Raw genomic sequence first — 21,510 nt, 5'->3', positions numbered from 1 at the left:
CGCAGATACACTACAGGAGGCCGTACAATTGCAATAAGAACTGGTGGGTCTTCTCAAGTCCGGTGGCTTCAACCTCCACAAGTTTGCACAGTCCAGAGTTTCTTGCCCAATTGCCACCATCTCAACTACAACAACCTATCACTCATTTGTTTGATGCTGATGGGCAGTCAAGTTTGAAGGTACTGGGTCTTCACTGGAATGCTAGGTTAGACCATTTTTCGTACCATGTACACTCTAGGAACAGCAGTTGCACTAAGAGGGGCATTCTGTCCGATGTGGCAAGAATATTTGACCCATTAGGTTGGCTCTCGCCTCTGTTGTTATTAGCAAAGTCAATGATACAAGAGATGTGGTTAGAGGGTGTGGATTGGGATGACAACCTGCCTGTCAGGTTAGAAGGGAAGTGGATCTGTTTCAAGGAGGAGCTGTCGTTGTTGGAGGAAGTTACCATACCCAGGGGACCTCTTGTGAGTGCACGAGACACATTGCTCGAACTTCATGGTTTCTCTGACAGTTCAGAGTTAGGATATGCTGCTGTAGTATATCTGATAGAGGTACCACGTGAGGGTCCAGCGCAAGTGCATCTGCTGATGGGTCGGTCCAAGGTAGCGCCAACCAAAAGGGTTACCTTACCTCGTCTCGAACTTTGTGGAGCGGTGTTACTCTCAAAACTTTTGCGTTATATTTTGGATGTTTTTTCATTTTTCAATTTGAAGAACATTTTTGCTTGGACAGATTCAACTGTTACTCTATCTTGGATACGTTCATCATCTCATCGATGGAAATTGTTTATGGCAAATCGTGTGAGAGAAAACCAAACAAACACTTCACCCGAGTTGTGGCACCATGTTCCTTCGGCAGATAATCCTGCTGACTGCGCCTCCAGAGGTCTCTTGCCCTCCCAACTGGTCAACCATGTGTTGTGGTGGACAGGCCCACCATGGCTGCATTAAGAACAAACCACATGGCCACGCCTCAACTGGGCGTCGCCTCCCACGAATGCAGAAATGCTCATGGAACAGTGAAGTCAGCCTGCTGAACCCTTTGACGGCACACTTACAGTGGGAGATTTGTCGCTACTTCATCGATTTTCATCCCTCACGAAAATCAAACAGATAACCGCCTACTGTTTGCGGTTTATCAAAATTCGCAGTTCTGACAAGGAGAAAAGGAGTGGTGCTCTTCAGGTGAGTGAGCTCCAAGCCGCACTCAAGGTGTGGGTTAGAAGGACCCAGGCTGTCGAGTTCGCAAGTGAACTCGTTTCTGTGAAAAGGGAACAATGCCCTAGTTCCTTGAAGAAATTAAACCCCTTCGTAGATTCCAATGGAATCCTCAGAGTAGGTGGTAGACTCCAGGCCTCGTGCTTGCCATATAACCAAAAACATCCAATCATGCTTCCGAAAAGGTGTCGCTTGACGGAACTGATCATCGATCAGCTACATAAGGACTTGCTGCACCCAGGCCCTCAACATTTGCTTGCTGTCCTGCAACAAGACTTTTGGGTTGTGAATGGCAAGGATGCCATTAGGCAACAACTGCGCAAGTGTATGATCTGCTTTCGCGTCAGGCCAAGTCCAGTAGTCCCTAATATGGGTAACCTGCCTGCTGAACGAATAACACAGGCCAAACCATTCCTGAAAACTGGAGTTGACTATGCTGGGCCATTTACCATCACAATGGCTCGGGCCCGAAAGCCGCGAACATATTATGCATATATTTGTTTATTTGTTTGTTTTACCACCAAGGCGCTACACCTTGAATTGGTGTCTGATTTATCTACAGATGCTTTTCTAGCTGCATTTCGTAGATTTGTGGCCAGACGTGGCTCTTGCTCAGACATCTTCAGTGACTGTGGAACCAACTTTGTTGGTGCCAACCATCAGTTGAAAGCTTTGCAATCATTCCTTGAGGATAAGACCACCAACGCTGCCATCATTCATGACTTGGGCAACCATGGAATCACCTGGCATTTCAATCCACCAGGTGCACCTCATTTTGGAGGACTATGGGAGGCCGGAGTGAAGTCCGTCAAGGCTCATTTGAGTAAGATGATTGGCAGCCAATTACTGACATATGAGGAGTTCTATACAGTCCTCACCCAAATCGAGGCAATATTGAATTCACGGCCACTGACACCACTGTCAACTGACCCAAGTGATCTGACAGCACTGACACCAAGTCACTTCCTCACTTTGGGCCCTTCCCAAATCCTACCCGAGGAGGATGTGACCTCGGTGCCTATGAATCGCCTGTCAAGATGGAGTCTTTTGCAGCAAGCCCACCAATGTTTCTGACAGCGATGACAAAGGGAATATTTGCATCAGCTGCAGGTGTGGGGAAAGTGGACTCAGGCTGGAGTAAATGTGCAACCAGACACACTTGTTCTGGTTCAAGACCCCAACTTGCCTCCACGTTGCTGGAGACTTGGACGAGTTGTGAAAACCTTTCCAGGGTCTGATGGAGTGGTCCGTGTAGCCCAACTTCGTACGCTCCAAGGACTGATTAACCGACCTATAACGAAGCTGTGCCCCTTACCCCAAGACTGTTGAAATTGTTATTTCAAGGTGGGCGGGATGTTCAGTAACTTTATATTGTGTATATCTTGACATTTGTTGTTGTTTGAGCTTGGACATATCTAAGTATATAGGCTATTTTTCTGGCTGTGTGTGCTTCGTTGCGGAAGACTTTCTCATAGCTGTGCTCCAGACACTGAAGAAAACAAAAGACAGTCTACTCACGATGGTCGCCTAAGCACATGTCGGTGCTAGGCGCTGCTTCAATTTTATCGACTAATTTTGTTGGAAGTTTTCGTTCCCGTTGTCACGGAACAGTAACAGTGCTGAAAATCACAGTCTTGTTTTTTAACTCTCAATTTTTCTTACAGTCACACATTAAATACAAATCATTGGAGACTGTTTCGTTTGTAAGTTACTGCTTCGTTTTGCTGTTCCACAATGGCAAATTGTGCACAGGTGAAGTGCTATTCTTACCACGTCCTAACGTGGTAAGGGGTAAAGCTTCGAAAAGTGGCACCGTGTTTTTTTTCCCATTGACACTGCAGGTGACCACACCACCTTTGCAAGTGTTTTAAACATCCTAATTATCCAGCAGAGATCCACTTGAATCATATGGAAATCATCTCTGAAAAGATTTAAACTTTTTATCACAAAAATCATGGACCTGGGAATAATAGATTTATTTCATATTTTGTTATATTTTTCTTAACTTGTAAATAATACTCTGTAATTTGGAACAGTTGTAAGAAAACTTTATTAAACTGTCCTGAAAAAGTCCTGACACTTGTTCACAGAGTATTTGTAGACATTTATAAAAAAAATAATTATGACAAATACAATAAATATATATTTTTATTAATTATTGGTTTTTAAATTTGTCCAAGCTGTAAAATATGTTCTAATTTCAATTAATTATTTTAAATATTTATGAAAGAAAACAAAATTAGAAATTGAATGTTTGGGGTGAGATAGTAGTTATTAATAATTAATTTCTTGCATTTAAAATATTGGTAACAATCATTCCACATTTTGTGCTAGCACTTGTATGTACTGCTAGTAGAAATCTAATACATTATTTGATCAAACATATAATCTAAAGTTTGCATGTCTTAATTAGCATCATTAATACTTACATCTATATTTATGTTTATTTTTTGTTTAGTTTACCCATGGTCTGAATCCCACATATTTAACATCATTCAAGAATGGTTTCACCTAGCAGATGTTTCGGTACCTCCTAAGTCATACTTGTTAATGTGTAAGTACTGCTATTATTATTTTTATTATGTTCCAGTAGAATTATTTTTCAGTCAGAATTCTCTTGTTGTATTCTTCGTAATCCTGAAATGTTGTTTGTGCTAAATATCATTTATTCCTTCATGCCATCTGTAAAATAGCTCTTAAAAACTGGAATCTTAAGTTAATCTTCATATTCACATCACATCACCCACCTAACTTGAAGTATGTCATTTAGTGTGGTGCACCAGTGTTGCAAACTTAAAGTATGTCTCATTAACAACAACAAAGCATTCCTAATCTATTGGATTTACACAATTGTAGTCACTATATATTTTAATTTTTATTATTTTCGAAACAGTTTTTCTCTGGGTATCACATGAAATAGTGTTTTTTTTTATGCTCAGTTACACCGTTTTAAATTTAATTTTTTTTTCTCTTTCTTTCTTTCTTTATTTCCTGTGTTCCAACATTGTGTTTTGAACACTGAATGAAATCATTTGTAACTTCAAATTGAACTGATTGAATTAGCACTTCATAACAATGATTTCAGATTTTGACATTATTGCCAGCATGTGTCCACTAGAATGAGAAATGCTCCTTTTTTTACTGGCACAATCACTTCCCACATAAAATACCCATACTTTAAGTTCTTTAAATTGTTATAGTTTCAGTTTAATGCTTTGTTAAAAATGTTTTTCCTTCAGGATTTCTTTAAATTTTACAGAAAAGTTTATTTAACAAAACTTATTCACATTTTCAAACTTGTTTCATTTAGATTTTAGTACCAGTTTTTTTAATTAGTATTAAAAATAGCCCTAGCAGCGACCACATCAGCACATCAGGCAGTAACTGCATCAACCATTTGCTCATCATTTAACAATTGATTGTATGAACTAAATTCTTTCCAGCCTACCAATGAAAATGCACAAAACATTTCTTTGATAAAGTTGGCATAGTTTGCCAATATACAAACTTCAGTTCAGGCGAGTGAAGATTAAATAGCCTCAGAATGTGTTGTAAAACTTTAAGAAGGCATTATTAGTTGTGTTCCATACCATATATAGGGACTAGATTTTATGATGAATTGCGATAAAACTGAAATACCATGAAAAGTGTCTCAATACACATTATAGCACCAAAATGCAAGTAAATATACCATTTAGCACTCAAATGCTACTAAAATATAAAATTATCAGCATTATTAATCAAAATTTTTACTTGAGTCACAAAATCTAATTTTTTAATATAATAAATTCAATTAATTACTTAATGTAATTTATTTAACAGGAATTTTGAACCAAAATTTAGCTAGTAAATTGAGTGGAACTTTTTTTTTTGCAACTGTTAGTAGTATCTCATTGGTACATATTTTAAACATGCAAATACTTGAAAATTTATTTTTATTATTGTGAGTAGTTAAACATACTTATTTAAGATTATTATATTGTAAAAGTGCTATACATATAATAAGTAAAATAATGTTTCATATTTGTTTAATAATATGCTACATTTATGAATCAACAGAATTTAAAAATAATAAAAACATAAACACCAAAATCTCCTTTTTACAAAGGAAATCAGCTAAAAAATAAAACTATCTTATCTTGTCTCTAACTATGTAGTATATGCTGTTTGTAATCTGTATCTGATTATTACCTACATTAATAATGTATTAATTTGAAGCACAATCTAATATCTACAGATTTTGCCTGATATAAATCAATAATGTAGCATTTCATAGTTCGATTACACAAACATCAGCTGTCTTTTTCAGTGAGACAGAGTTTTTGTTCCCTAATGGTGATGTAAATGTTAAAAGTGCAAAATATATACGTATTGTACAGGAAAATAATGTTATAGTTGATAATATTCATCATGTATGTTTGTTGAACTGTATTTTGACAGGAATGTGTATTGTACGTAATGTATCTTACTGTATCTTATCTTACTGATGAGAAAGGTAAAAAACCATGAAAATTCAGGGAAATTGGCTGACGTAAGGGTGTGGGAACCCTGATAGATATACGTAGAGAATTATAGACTGTAGAACATATATTAATACATAACTAGCATTTACTTGAGTGATGAAGTGGGTTTGTGCAGGTGATATTGTGGTGCTTATATCAGCGTGCCATCAGCGTTATGTGTTCTGGATTGAGGCAGAAGAAAACACAAAGCCGTGTGATGGTGGCAGCAACAAGGACATCAGAGATAAACTGGGCGATCCAAACTACATCAACCCGATCCCTGACTTCTTTCCTATATCAGGGTATGCATTGTAGGTTTTTTAATGCTCATTACTTCACATTTCATTTTGTTGCAAACAGTTATTACTTAAATATTATGTTAATATTTTTATAAGCACTTTCATGGGTGTTTAACGGGATGAGGTCTTCCTCAGTCAAAGTTCGATATTCATGTACCGTGTTTTCTCGCATAATCGTCGCAGATTTTATTCTAAAATCAAGTTTGTAAAGTAGGGGTGCGACCATTGTGCGGAAAAAAAATTTTTGTTAGGTAAAGTTATTCATAAAAAAAAAACCCGTTCATGGAAAGTACGTTTATTTAAAAAAAGGCGGAGTATACAAGAGCACGCCAAACAATCTATATTAATAATTCCTTAAACAAAAACCTTTCTTCAACATTAAAAACTCTAACGCGAACGCAAGCCACTAGAATCTGACGTGAACTAATGTGTCGTAGTACACACTTGCCACAAAAGAATGCGGGCTATCAAATGTAGTTAACTCGGCACCTGACAGAGAGCGCGCGTTGCATCCAATCGGCGAGATATTGATATTCGACTACGTGCGTGCGCTCTATACGGGAAGCAACATAACCAAACATGAATGATGCGCTGGCTACATTTTTATAAGCGGTATGCCACGGTAACGCAGACAATCAGATGAAGGAAATACCGTTTAAAAAGTCTTTAAAAGAAAATTTACACGTCAGACAACTTTGTATTTCCGTTTATTAAATAAATAAGTGGTAATGGCCGAAATTAAATTTTAGATTACACCTCACCGCGGCGACGCAGACGATCAGATAAAGGAAATAACTTTTTTTAAAAACGTCTTTATAAGAAATTTTACACGCCAAACAACATCATATTTTTCCGTTAATTTATTAAGTAAGTGGTAATGACCGAATAAATATTAGATTTATACTTTAAAATACATTGTTTTATACGGAAAAGATACCTACACAAAGCATTCGGCATCTACTAGCGGGACCAAACATCATGCAACGTTTACGCGAGAAGTTTTTTTATCCCAATTTTGACAGCCTAAAATATGGTTGCGACGATTACGCGCGTGCGACGATTCTGTGATAAAACACGGTAAATTAAAGTGTGTCTCTTGGTATTCAAAATTTTATCTTTGTAGGGTTTGGAAATTTTAAGCATTATTAAAATTTGTTGCTTTAATTTAAATAGCAAACTAGGTAAACGTTAAAAGCATCTGGGAGAAGATGGTGAAATCTTTCAGAGAGTTCAGGCAAATTGAGAAAATTTGGAGGGTTTGGAAAAAGTGTGTAGCTGTCTATGGAAAATAATTACTTTTAATAGTTAAAATTATGTGGATAAAATAAGAAGTATTGATTTTTACTATGAAAAAATTTGTGGAGATCTTGTCGTAAGTTGTAACTATATCAACATAAGCATGTGGAGGGTGTTCTTGATGCCACTGCACGGCATACTTTCGAACTGAGAGCACGGAGACATCTGCGACGAAGTGGTGACGGAATGCTGGGACGGGGGAACATGGCATGCCTGAGAGAACCTACCAGCCGATCGCTATGTCTGTAATATTTCCCACGTGCTGGGACTTAACCCTGGTCGTAGTGCTGAAGGTGAGTGGTCTGGTATTGACTTCGGCCCCCAAGTAAGCTTTGACTCACTTCTGAGCCACAGTTCCCACTGTCAGAAAAAATGTGGAAAACTCAATGATTTGAAAGTATGTCTTTAAAACGTGAAAAATGTAGGGAAAATAACTATATTGATTAAAATTAGTATTCTTTATTTTTCATAATTTTTAGTAGGCATATTTATATAATAAAACCTGTACATATTTGTTGTATATTTGTGTGCCATTAATCATCCGTATCTGTTTTTAGTAACATTAATTAAACATAAAGGATAGAAACCATAATGTATTAATTTGAAGAAGTCAAATATTTATTGGTAGTATTCCACCGAATCACAACAATGTGTCGTTTCAAAGTATTACTAAACATTTATATTTCGAGATCTGCAGTGATGGTAATGTAGTATTGAAAATGATAACATTTAAAAATGAACATTGTCCAAGAAAATATTTTACATTAAAATTCTAGGTGATAGGTTTGTTCAAATGTGTTTTCATTAAAATGTGTAAAATTTTACTGATAGACAAATGAGTAGAGTCAAGATTTTGTGGTGTTATTTTAAGACAAATTTCGGTGTAAAGAAATAAAGATTTCGGTGTTATATGGTTTTATTTTTTTGCTCAAAATACCCACGGCAAAATTTTCTTGCTTTTCTGTACGACATGCAAATTTATTAAACCAAATATTAATAAACACTAAAACCTCATGATATAATTACAATTAAGTTCATTTGCAAATTCATAAATTCAAACTTTTAAATAACTACTAAAAATTTCACGACTTAATTACAATCACATACACTACAAAATTAGGTACACAATTAAGCACTTCCAAAGTTACTATTAAGACGGTTTTATTGAAATGCTATCATAGTTAAATTTTCCGCATTTTCTGGAGTGAGACGTTGTCTTCTGTCACTAACTACCAGTGAGTACCTAGAAAATGAACATTCTGCATCAATATTTGATGTTGGGAACCAGATTGCCCTTAAACTGGCTTGAGCAAATTCACTGTAGTCCCCTTTAAGGGAGAAAAGTACCTTTGCAAAATCAATTTGACTTGTTTCTGGCAATGAAAGTTCATCCTCAATTATTTTTTTGAAAGCAACATAGCCATGTATGAATGTATCAATGGGAAGATAGGAAACACAAGGCAAATTATGCAGAGTCTTCTGTAGGTTTGCATCTTCTATGCTAACCCTACTCACATTTCTTGGGTTGAACAGCAAATTAATGGCATTAAAGACTCTTAGACAAGGATGTCGTTTAACAGATGAGTTTTGTCTCAAATGCTTATGTTTCTCACTCGCGACATGTTTCACAAGCGTATCGCATCTCTCGTAGTCTAGCTTGCAGTTACAGAATTCGCACATTAAAATTTTATCACTGAAATAAAATCCTTCGCTAGAAAATTCTTTCGATCGGTCACTGGCAGAAACCTTCGTTTTAGGCATTATCAAAAATTTTTAATCACATAGGAAGAATTTAACCTCTTAATACGCAAAAACTTGCCGTGCTGGAAAGATCAAAACAATGGAGAATAGATGCGAATACAAACGCATACCGAATACCAACATACGCACGTGAAAATTAATACCGACATAAACATGTACTATTTATTATTTACAATCGTTACGTTAAGCAGGGTTAATTTTATTTTCGTACCCTATGTCCTTTATTTTAAATAAACAGTAAAAGCAATGCTCTTTAGTGTGTAATATTTTAATGATTAAAAACGTAATCTTTGAAAAACATATTTTGGACGTTTGTTATTTTTGTATTAACAGAAAATGAACGGCGGCCATTGTATCATAGTTATCAACATCTTAAATTATTATGGTACACAAGATTACCGTTTAAAGAAAATATTACGTTAATTCCGAGACTTCATTTTAAAATATATAATGAATCACCTTCGCATATAATATATATGGCTGTTAGTTACTGTCAGAAATATTTGATTGTGCTGAAGATAGTGAATTGTCCTTACAGAATGGAAAAAAAAAAAAAAAAAACGTAAATAATCAGGATAGACAAAATTTCGTGACATATGACGTATTTTGCACAATTTCGTTTTATTTCGTGTTTTCAAGCGGTTTTCGGTGTTATTTCGTTTTATCACGCATTACCATATAATCGTGCCTCTACAAATGAGACAGTGAAAGTAATACTAGGTAAAAAATTGGCTGAAATAAGAATGTGGGAACCCTGAAGTACCTTAGTTATAATCATTATAGTTGTGAGTAGGGGTAGGGGAAAAATTTTGAGGATAAAGAAATAAGATTCTTGATGATGAAGAGTGCTACTGTAAAAGCTTTTTTATCTGGCATGTTTGGCACATGCAGGGGCAAAAATCTGTAAGATTCCCAGGGGAAGGGCCTGAGGAATTATGTTTTATCATTCCTGTTTCACAGTAATGATTTAACAACTGCAAGTGAGCCTCCACAGTGAGGAATTTTTGAATTTGAGGAGGACCCGGGCCTCCCTGTCCCCCCCTCCCCCCTAACACTCCTTCCAGATTTATGTCTATGCGAATATGTTCTTGCCGGATTAGCGATTTTGCCGGATCATCGAACGTTAATATGGTGTCAACAGGAATACCGCAGACTTCCAATTTGGTGCAGGTGTGGATTACTGAAAATGCTAGATTAATGGGCGGTATATCCTGTGATCGCTAAACGCTAAATTGTAGAGAAAATAATTCTGTAGGATGGTGTTTGACATAAATATTTTTTAGCAGGAAGATAATTATCAAAATTTCAACATAAATGCAGGCAAATACTAAATTTGCTATTTCTGACTGCCGAGTCCTGCTGAAGTAATTCAATAAGCGTCGATCACTTGCAAGTGACCCCGAACTGCGCCAAACGCTACTGACTAATCCTGGGCCAACTACCACTTAAGTGCATGCTGTAAAAGTATTTTTAACCTTATCTAAAACTTATAGTTTGCTAGCTTAAGTTTGCTGAGTTGGCTTAAGTTCATACATTACTGACTGGTGCCGAACCATTGGGAATTCCTGACATATCAAAAGTCTACTTTACAAAAAAAAATTAATATTCAGTACTTGTAATGATATTCAAAACATGTTATGATAAGATTCTCTATGGCTGTATGCTGTATGTACACAGTTGTGTAAACATGATGTGTAACCTGCTAGAAAACATAAATCTATTGGAAAAATTTGAACGTGAGCAGCTCGATCGGTGAGAATGTGGGATCGCATCTCCTGCAGGTCGTGGCTGGACTCCCTGAAGCGGATCGCCTCCCAGGCCTTCCTGTGGCTGAGCCTGACCGCGGTGTTCTTCACCGCCGTGAACCGCGTCAACATATTCTCCTTTGGCTACCTGGGCCTGACGTTCTTCTACCTGTGGCACGGCGAGAAGCTGTACCTGCTGCCCACCCGCTCGATCATGTGGCAGTGGAACACGTGCCTGCTGGGCTACAACCTGGCTGTCATGATGTTGAAGATGGTCCTGCAGATCGTGGGCTGCATGTTTGTGAGGAACCTCATGGAGACAGCGTGCTGGGCCATTGAGCTGCTGGGCATCAGCTGCTACACTCACGACTCCCACTCTGAGCAGTCAGGTCAGCACGGTTCCGTCCATAGGTAGGGGGGACCAGATTGTATGGTGAATGGCGATAAAACCATACTAACATTGCAAAGCATGTGAATACAACATATAATACCGAAGTGCAAGTCAATACACCACGTACTAGCACCGAAATGTAATCAAACCATGAAATCAATCAACCTTTTACAAAAATTAGTTCAAATTACCAAAATTTAATTTATTTATCATGGAAAATATATTGAAAATATATTTAGCATGAATTTTGAACCAAACTGTGTGACCTAAATAGATTGGGAAAAATATTTTATCTTATATTCTTTGATGTTGCATGTCCTACGTTAGTAACACATTTTTACATTTATGATGGCACATGTTTCATACATACAAAAATTTCTGATTTATTTTTATTTTCTTCAGTAGTTTTTTACCAGACATGATTATTACTAATAATTTTATTGCATAAGTGCATCAGTTGTCAACCAAAATGAGACTATTTTGGTAAAATAAGAATTTATAAATATTTTATTTTTGTTGAATAATACCTTTGCTTAATGACTAAGTAGAATATATCAAAATAAAAACAATAACACCAGAATCTCCTGTTTAAAAAACAAAATTATCATAGAAATAAAACCATATAATCTTGTCCCTAGGGCAATAGATGAAAATGATTTTAACACTTCCGGGACAATTTTTGCATGCCTTAAGACCGCAGTGTTTTAGCCGGTCAGTCAGCACTTGTTTGCTTTAAGGGCAGCTACTTTCCTTGGTTTTAATTTATGGATGAGATGGTCAAATCAATTTGCTAGCCTCAAAAGTGTTAATGATGCATGTATCTTATTTAATTAGGTATTGAACCATCAGATCAGTGTAGTGTTGTATCAGTACTTTACTGACAAGGTTTACATTACAGACAAGATAGACTAATTTGAATTTTTTTTGTGTGTGTTTTTTTTTACCACACAAAACACTGATATTGGCTTAAAATTTTTGCAAATAAATTACTCATGTGTATCTAGTTTAATAGAGCTAGTAAATTTGTGGATTATGAGTAGTATATAATAGCTGCACCGGGCCCAGGAGTAGGAGTGTGGTGGCGTTGCCGATGTCTGCCATCTTTGATTGTGACATCACCGTAGACATCTTGGACACAAAATTTAAAAAAAAATAAATAAATAATAACTCAAAATTCCTAGATTTTTTTTCTCTATTTTTAGGGAAAATATTTCATTTATAGGGAAAATACCGTATTTACTCGTGTATAGCGCGCCCTTGTGTATTGCGCGCACCACGATTTTTACAACAAATTCCAAAGAAAAAAAATTAAATTTTTTTTCCCATAAATAAATTTTACTAGCATTTTGTGGTACCTGTTAAGTAATTACTTATGAAACAAATGATTATTTAAATTGATGTGTGGTGATGTGTCAGGAAAATACTTAAATTAAATACTCTTCCACCTGAAAGCGAAACTTTTGTGGCATACTGTACCATCTGAAACGACACGAGCAAGCTAAACTCTGCTGTGTGGACGGAAGATAATGAAGTGCTTTATGGTCACAACTGGTACGAGGACGGGAGGGAGGCAGGCAGGAACGGGACTATGACCATCAAGTAACCTTGACAGTTGACAGGACTAAACACCACCACTCCCGTCACCGTTGCTAAGCTGGCCCGGAGGACTAGATGACTCACGGTTAGCTGCTGGGACGAGGGAGCGAAGGAAGTGGGCTGGGGACTGGTGACAACAACATTCTCTCTCTCTCTCTCTCTCTTTTTTTACTAGCTGTTGCGCTGGCTTTCTGTAGAGGGGTGAGGTCTAAAAGTAAACAAGAGACCATGATGTGCGAGCTTGCGCGCGCAAGTGTGTGTGTGTGTGTGTGTGTGTGCAACAGAGGCCTCCTCGCTTGTGCGTGTGTGTGTGTGGGGGCTGGCCAGAAACGTCAGCCATCACCCGGCAGTTAACGACCACCACTCCTCCTCCCCGCCTCCCCCTACTAACCTTTTTTTTTTCCGTGTATAGCGCGCATCCTTGTTTTTTTCCTTTACTTGAGAGGAAAAAAGGGCGCGCTATACACGAGTATATACGGTAACTCGATTTATTCCTCAAAAATTCAAAAATTCCGAATTCAAAAAACCTCAAAATACTTGTTCCTTAGAAAGAACCAAAATTACTAAAAACGGCTTTGGAGTCATAAGAGCAAGCCACCCTAACCCGCCGAGGTCACGACCTTAACCTTGACCATAACCATGAAATATTTAATTTTTTCCCAAAAAATTTCAAAACAATTCTAAAAGTATATTTTAAAAATTTCTTCGTACAAATATTTAGTTACTTAATCAATTTCGGTCCTCGGTTCCATTCCCCCGAGAGTAAACATGTAATTTTTTTATAAAAAATTAAAAAAATTAAAATATATATTAATAATAAATTCCCTACGTCACACCCGCCACCTTGAATTTTTTTTTCCAATTTTATACTCATGCAAGTAATACAAGTCATTACTGTATGTAGCCAGATTCCCTAAGTTTTTTGATTATGAAGGATGCTTCTTTAATGTGCTAATAGTTTCCTCCACAAAGCAAAGCCTGTAGAAATCTTAACCTGTCAACCAATATGTTATGTTCTTCCCATGATGCGTAATCAATCTCTTCTGCTGCTATCATCTTTCTTGCATATATAATAAATATTATTAAGGTCACTGTAGTCTTCCATTTTAAACCAGCCTCCAAGGTTTCTTTCATCATTGATCCAGTGATCATCACAAGTTTGTTCAAAATAATTTATTTTAACACTTTTCTAACATTTTGGTCTCAACACTTCATCACAATCTTCAATCTTGTAAGCTTCCTGTACGTCATGACAGTCTTTGATCATGTCAGCCTTGGATGTGTCATCATAGTCTTCAGTCATGTCAGCTTTAGATGTTTCATCGCAGTCTTTGATCTTGTCAGCTTCAGGTCATTCTTCGTTGTACGAATTTTCATGGAGTCAACTAAAATGTGGTGTAAATACCGTATTTACTCGTGTATAGCGCGCCCTCGTGTATAGTGCATACCACGATTTTTGCAACAAATTCCAAAGAAAAAAAAACTAAAAATTTTTTTCCCATAAATAAATTTTACTAACTAACATTTTGTGGTACCTGTTACATAATTACTTATGAAACAAATGATTTTTTAAATTGATGTGTGGTGATGCGTCAGGAAAATACTTTAACTCTGCTGTGTAGATGGAAGATAATGAAGCGCTGTATCGTCACAACTGGTACGAGAAAGGGAGGGAGGGAGGCAGGCAGGAACGGGACTATGACCATCAAGTAACCTTGACAGTTGACAGGACTAAACACCACCACTCCTGTCTCGAAGCTTCTACACAGATATTTCAACTGATAACACATTTTTAGGGACACGCAAAATGAAGCGTGCCACGCTACGTTGCTAAGCTGGCACGGAGGACTAGATGACTCACCGGAGGAAGTGGGCGGGGAACTGGTGACAACATTCTCTCTCTCTCTCTCTTTTTACTAGCTTCTGCGCTGGGTTTCTGTAGAGGGGGGAGGTCTAAAAATAAACAAGAGACCATGATGTGCGAGCTTGCGCGCGCACGTGTGTGTGTGCTGTGAGCTTGTGTGTGCGCGAGAGACCAGGTTGTGTGTGTGTGTGTGTGTGTGTGTGTGTGAAAGAGAGGCCTTGTTGCTTGTGCGTATGTGTGGGGGCTGGCCAGAAACGTCAACCGTCACCGGGCAGTTAACGACTTCCACTCCTCCTCCCCGCCTCACTTTTTTTTCCCCCGTGTATAGTGCGCATCCTTATTTTTTTCCTTTACTTGAGGGGAAAAAAGGGCGCGCTATACACGAGTATATACGGTATCTTTTCATTTTCCTTGAAGGTGATACTTTCTTTGTTAGTTTAAAACTTTAAATTATTATCTAGATATAGGATAGTATTTTTAGCATTAGCATTTTGACATTCTTTGTAATCATTATAGATAGTCGTCTAATAGTTTTCCTTCATTCTACTTCCTTGGTGTTGTAGACCAGTCCTTGTTATCTTTAGTCAGCTTAGTTGTACAAGTCTTGCAATGTTTATTCAAGAAATATATTCAACCAAAAGATTTCAGACACTGACTGCAACTAAATGGTTTTTGGCAAGGACCCAAAATACTCTCGCTTCTCTCATAACATTTAGCATTTTTTCTCAAGGTAAACTCCTTGCCTCAGTATCTAGTACAACAATGTATTTTTGATAGAGGTACAGGCAAAGAACCAGGATACATGTCAGCTTCTATGACTAATGCCAGATGCGAACTGAGAGTTTTAAATTGGAATATTTATTTAAATAGAATTTTTGCTAATTTTTCATCAGCGAGTTATTTAGCTCGTACAAGAAACTTGTTGCAAGTAGTTCTGCTTTTCAACATCAGATGGTGCTACATGTTGCGTAGTGGTAAATCTTAATATATATAAATCCAGTGTCCTGATGTTTGTTTGCAGTGAACTCTTCACCAAGTCAACCAATTTTGATGAAAATTAGCATTTATGTATTATGTGTAATTTTTTCCAACTTGAGAGATAGGATAGTTTTTATTTCAATTAATGGTCTTAATAATTTATAATTAATAATAAATAAATAACCTATCGCCATCGGTAAACAAAAAATCATAGGTCATAAACATACAAACAGTAATTGTGTGATATTTCTCTATGTCGAACACACTGTCATATAGCACTATCCAGTTTGCTTTAACTCGCAGACAATAAAGCTCCATGTGTTTAGCCCGGGAAATGCCGGGTACTGCAGCTAGTATTATTCTATTTTTTTTATGTGGTATGCAGGATGCTCTCTCTCAATCACAAGTGAAAGAGGGCATCAAGGAGAAGGAAGTTCATCTTGTATGATAGTGTTTCTCAGTTTTAAGACAAAGCAATCATCTGGTAATGAATCTCGTTTGTGAATTCCACAAAATATAAAAAATATATTGTAAGTGCTGATTTGTTAACAGGAATTCATTAAGTAAAAGAAACTCTGAATAAAATTTCATATCTCAAAATGAAAAAAATTACATGCATGCAGGGATTGTTTTCTCAGGAATAACCAGAAACACTCAGCAGAAGTCTCACCATGAATAATCATGAGCACACGGGAACAAATGTAAAGGGTGCACTTAGAGCAATTAAGAGCACTTGAAACATTTGGAGCTTTGGAGCACTTGGAGCTGTTGGCCAAATGGAGGAATTGGAGCATTGTAACTGTTGGGCAAATGGAGGAATTAGAGCATTGGAGCTCTTGGAGCAATTAGAGTGTTGGAACATTTGTAGAATTTGTAGCTGTTGGTGTCAAAGATGGATCCAAAGACTGTTGGAGGCAATGACTTTTGGAGTCATTGACTTTTGTTTGCCACAGACTGTTGTAGCTAATCTGCTAATGTATTTTGGGGCCAAAAGACAGTTGGAACTAGGGTTACCAGATGCTGATAATAAAAAAGGAGGAAATTCATCTCGCAAAAGGAGGACATTTCACTAAAAAGGAGGACAATATATTTTTTAAAACAACCATTAATTAATTACAATGGAGTACGATATTTTACAATGTTTTGGCATTTCATACAGTTTTAATATAAAGAATAAAACTAACTACGCATATACAGCATATTAAAAACACGTTTTTTATGTGATTACTATTTTGAATACAATGGATTATTTGAATAACCAAGTACATCAATCCTATACAAAAAAAACACATGTTCAAAAAGTAAATAACCCAGTATAAACATGCTATATCCAAAACGCAACATATTACATATACCACACAAAATAACATCTTCTTGTGTATAACAAATGAATGTTATATTTTGTTGCAGGAACACCAATAAGCTTAATATTTACATAATTAGCAGACATATGCATTTAATATTTTTCAGATGAACTAATTTTGTTTAAGATTTTAGGGTTCTTAAGCAGATATGAGTAAAAGTTTTGGCAGGTTGTTTCTTTGAAGTTGTAAACTACTGTGGTGATGGATTTGACAGTTTCTGGTAGAAGTTGGTTTCTCTCCTTTGTCCACTGACTGCTTATCATGGAAATAATTCTTTTAACCGACGCATTGTGTCCTGGTATAGAGAAAAAAAATTCACATATTTTTAAAAGTTCTAAAAATTGGTCTGAATTAGCGCATTCACTAAAAAATGTTTTCCATATCACATCCAAACTCCCATCAAAGAAACTTTCATCTTGTTCCTTGAGGAATGCTGTCAAATTATAGTACTGAGCAAAAAGTCTGACATCATCTACAGCAATATCCTTGTTCTTCAAATATGTAATGCTTGGTAACAAATCGTTGAATTCAATATTTCGTCTGTATTTCAAGTACATCCACTTGAAACACTAATATTCTTCTAAAATTGTTGTCCATTTTTTCTAAATAGTTTATGCATGCTTCATACAGAATCTGACATTCACCTAAAAAATCAGAACAGTGTTCTTCCGTACACAATCCGGCTTGTTTGCAATTATTAATCAGTTCTCTCACTTTCAAAGGAACAATGGTTTGACAGTGCCTTTCTTTGAGGCAATGAAGTGTTGCCTCCAGATGGTTCATAACTTCCAAAATACAATTTCTTTCCTTTTCAATAGCCTGTATTTTTTAATCGAAAACAGACATAAGAGAGTGCAGAAACCACAAGTAAATTTCTGAAAATTCATCTTCAAAAAATTTCTTGATTATGTGTGGTGGCTGTGGTTGACTAAGAAAGTAGGATTTCAATGCTGGAAATAATTTAAGTATTCGTTCAATAGCTGGGAAAAGACTTGACCAACGAGTTTTACTGTGCGATAACAGTTGTTGATAATTTAGATCAACTGAGTCGCAGAATTCCTTGAGAGGTTCTGTGCAAACTGTTTACACGGAAAAATAATTGAAATTTTCATGACTATTGATTCAATATCATATTTAAGCAAGTCAATACCATGCTGTAACGTATTATGCAAAATATGTGCTGGGCAACCAACTCCTACGATGTCTCTACCAAGCCTGATTTTTAGAAATTAATACACATTTCGTCTCTCTTTTCTGTTAAGCCCACCAAAGTTAACGTTTGCATTGTCTTTTGTCTCCAGAATACACAACACATTTTGAGGCAAGGTCATCAAAATAAAATTTGTAATAGTATCTGACTGTTCGTTTTCTAGGGCTTGTATTTCAATTACCTTAGTTTTTGTCCCGCCTTCTTTTCAGTCAAAATATTGAATAAGAATGGGAAATATCTTCATTGATCCATGGTTGCTGGCGTCTGTAGCGACACCAAAACATGAAATACTTCCCAATGTCTCAACAACAATGTCGATTGCATGAGGCGCAATGACTTTTCGAATAATTGCTTTGGCTTTAGTTCTAGCCCAATATATATTTTTTGCAGTTTTCGAGTCTCCAAAAATATTTCTGTTCAGGCTAGACGTACAAACCATTGACTTAAAAGAATGGTGGTGCTTAATGGTGTGAAACGCCAATGCTCCTTCTGCGGCGTTTACATTACTGTTTACTTCATTTACAAAACAAGAACTTACTGTTGTAGTTGATGAAGAGCTGCGGTCAATTTTCCTGTGTTTCTCACTTCTCACGTGGCATTCCAAGTCTGTAGAACCTTTATTCGCTACCGAAACGTAACAGTCGCACAACACACACTTAGCTTCATGTTCAGTTCTTCCACAAACAAAATTTGGGAATTTAGTTTTTAAAGTGTCTCAAAATTTACACTTTCTTTTAGACATTGTTTCACACTACTACAAGTTAGCGCCGCATTAATGCATAAACAATTAGAAAATTATGTGGCTTTTACAAACGCAGAAACGACTTGTGGACTTGTGGTTGTTACACCACAGCATTCATTGATTCAACACAAACTAAGCATGCACTGTGTCCTGCGTGTACGCGTTGAGCTGGCCGTTCATAGTTCATCCTCCTGCTATCTATAATTGTTTACAATAAACTTGCAACACACCACACGTGCTTCTGCATGTGCTGCTACCTGTCAAGCTGTTATAGAACTACTTACTAGTGGGGTGACTCTGCGGACAGTGCATTACCGCGGTGCGCTTTACTCAGAGTGTAACTGCAGGAATTATCTCACTTTATAAAAAAAGCCGGACATTTTGGAGCATTAAGGAAAATCTGGCCGGACGTAAAAAAATACATAAAAAGGAGGACATGTCCTCCTTTTGCCCGACGTCTGGTAACCCTAGTTGGAGCCAAAGACAGTTGGAGCCAAAATACAGTTGGAGCTAAAGACAGTTGGAGCCAAAAACAGTTGGAGGTAAAGACATTTGTACTTTTCTTGACAATATCAAGCAGAAAGTTATGAATCAGCTTACTGATGAAGAATTAACGTACAGGCCTTTAAAATATAACTTGTGGCTGGACTGCATGTATGGTCAACCATATCCGTTCAACGACCAAGTGAAGAAGTGCTCATTCAAGACAGTGAATACTCCCATTTACAATTCCGACAGTGTGAAGCAATCTGTTGAACACAGTATCAAGAAACTCCGTCGGGAAGAAAAGGACTATATAGGAAAACGATTTGGCTAATTTCTGTCTTCAGTATACCATTTGGAGCTGAGAATTAGTCAATTCAAGCCAATGCAGAACAAATTGTTTATTAGATTACTAACTGTAGCAAGTGTTCCTGTAGTAGTGTAGGATTTATGTAATAAATTTTTTGTTTGTAATTTTGTTTTATTTCTTGAACATGTATTTTTTTTTATAATTTTAATTAAATAAACTTGTTTGCATCATTTACAGATTGAAGCAAGAACAGTTATCCATTGATTCAATCATAAAATTAATGAGTGAATTTTTTTTATTATTATTTTTGGAATTTTTTCCCAAAGTGTAGGTAATCATTATGAATTTATTAAGATTATGATCAATATGTTATCATCATCTTACTAGAGGCTAGTAATAGAGTAATTTAAGCTGTTTTTAGGAATTTTTGTCATATTTATTGAATAGGTATTTTTTACATAAAATTCATATTTAGTACAAAAATTTTTTTATGAATTTTTCTAATTGGTTCTAAATTTTTGGAGCAAAAATTAAAGCACCATGACCTCAGCAGCTTAGTGTATCTTTCTCTTATGACTCTTAAGCTGTTTTTAGGAATTTCGGTTCTTTCTAAGGCAAAAGTCTTTTAAAATGTTTCGAACTTCGAATTTTTGAATTTTTGAGGAATAAAACGGAAGTTTTTTTCTTTGAGTTAGGGAAATGTCTAAGAATTTTGAGTCGTTTTTGAGGAATTTGGGGGAATTTTGTGTCCAAGATATACGCCATGATGTCACAATCCAAGATGGCAGACATCGGCACCAGTACCACACTCCTACTCCTGGGTTTGGTCCGGCTATTATATACAGTGAAACCTCATTAATACAAACCTGAAGGGGAGTAAAATATTTCAGTTCGTAATAACGAGGTTCATATTAATGAGGTTCTTGAGCTAATAGGTAGAATAAGAACTCGATAAGAAATATTGAATTCCTACATGTCAGAGCACTAAAAATGTGGTATATTATTATTGTAATAGAAGACAGATATTGACATGCACACTAACAAAATGAACTTAGAAGCAATTTTAATAGTTTTAATAAAATACACTATAACAGACTGATAATTAGTATACATATACATATGTATGTATTCTTATTTAATATGTTTCCAAAGTTTTGACAAAAATGATTAATATTTACCGTACAGTTAATTGCTGTTGAGTGTATAGCAATTCTTATGCAAAGTATGCAAGATATATTTACATAGGTTTAAAAAAATTATTAATTTTTTTCTGGACACACTTATCTCTGTAAATATCATTTACAGCAGAACATATCTTCTCAAATCCTGCAATCAAGTCAATTGGCACATCACTTGCAGCAAGTACATTTTCCAGTGTACGCAAAGCACTGATTGTGTCACTTTTGCTTGGAAGTTTATGCACTACCTCACCATTGTCGTCATCACCATCATTATCCTGACTTGTACCACCCTCACAAAGTGACTGTACAGCATCAGCCCTTGGTGTTTCCTGTAATCCTCGTGAACCAACAAGATCTTCTGCAGTTAATCTTGCACTGGTGTACATACTGTCATCAATATGAACAAACTCATTGAAGTCATTATCAACTTGCACATGTTCTTTTAACTCTTGCCAATCCTCTAAAGGTTGATCACAGTCAGGTTCTTCAACAGTTTGCTGGCCAAAACCACTTTTTGCAAAGCAATGCACAATTGTCTTTTGGCTGATGCTGTCCCACGACATGGCTA

The 21,510-nt window shown here is 36.4% G+C and overlaps 1 protein-coding gene across 1 annotated transcript in view; it reads left to right on the top strand.

Annotated features, from left to right (window-relative positions):
• LOC134527075 (piezo-type mechanosensitive ion channel component-like) overlaps nucleotides 1–21,510 on the top strand; it is a 252,374-nt gene that overhangs the window by 118,123 nt on the left and 112,741 nt on the right. The window contains exons 21-23 of the mRNA XM_063359411.1: nucleotides 3,679–3,774; nucleotides 5,859–6,024; nucleotides 10,860–11,212. Coding sequence (XP_063215481.1) covers nucleotides 3,679–3,774; nucleotides 5,859–6,024; nucleotides 10,860–11,212 — 615 coding nt within the window. The remainder of the gene's footprint in view (nucleotides 1–3,678; nucleotides 3,775–5,858; nucleotides 6,025–10,859; nucleotides 11,213–21,510) is intronic.

This window comes from Bacillus rossius, chromosome 1 (assembly GCF_032445375.1).
Source record: "Bacillus rossius redtenbacheri isolate Brsri chromosome 1, Brsri_v3, whole genome shotgun sequence".
Taxonomy (NCBI): Eukaryota; Metazoa; Arthropoda; class Insecta; order Phasmatodea; family Bacillidae; genus Bacillus; species Bacillus rossius.
This window is presented reverse-complemented; position numbering and strand designations above follow the sequence as displayed.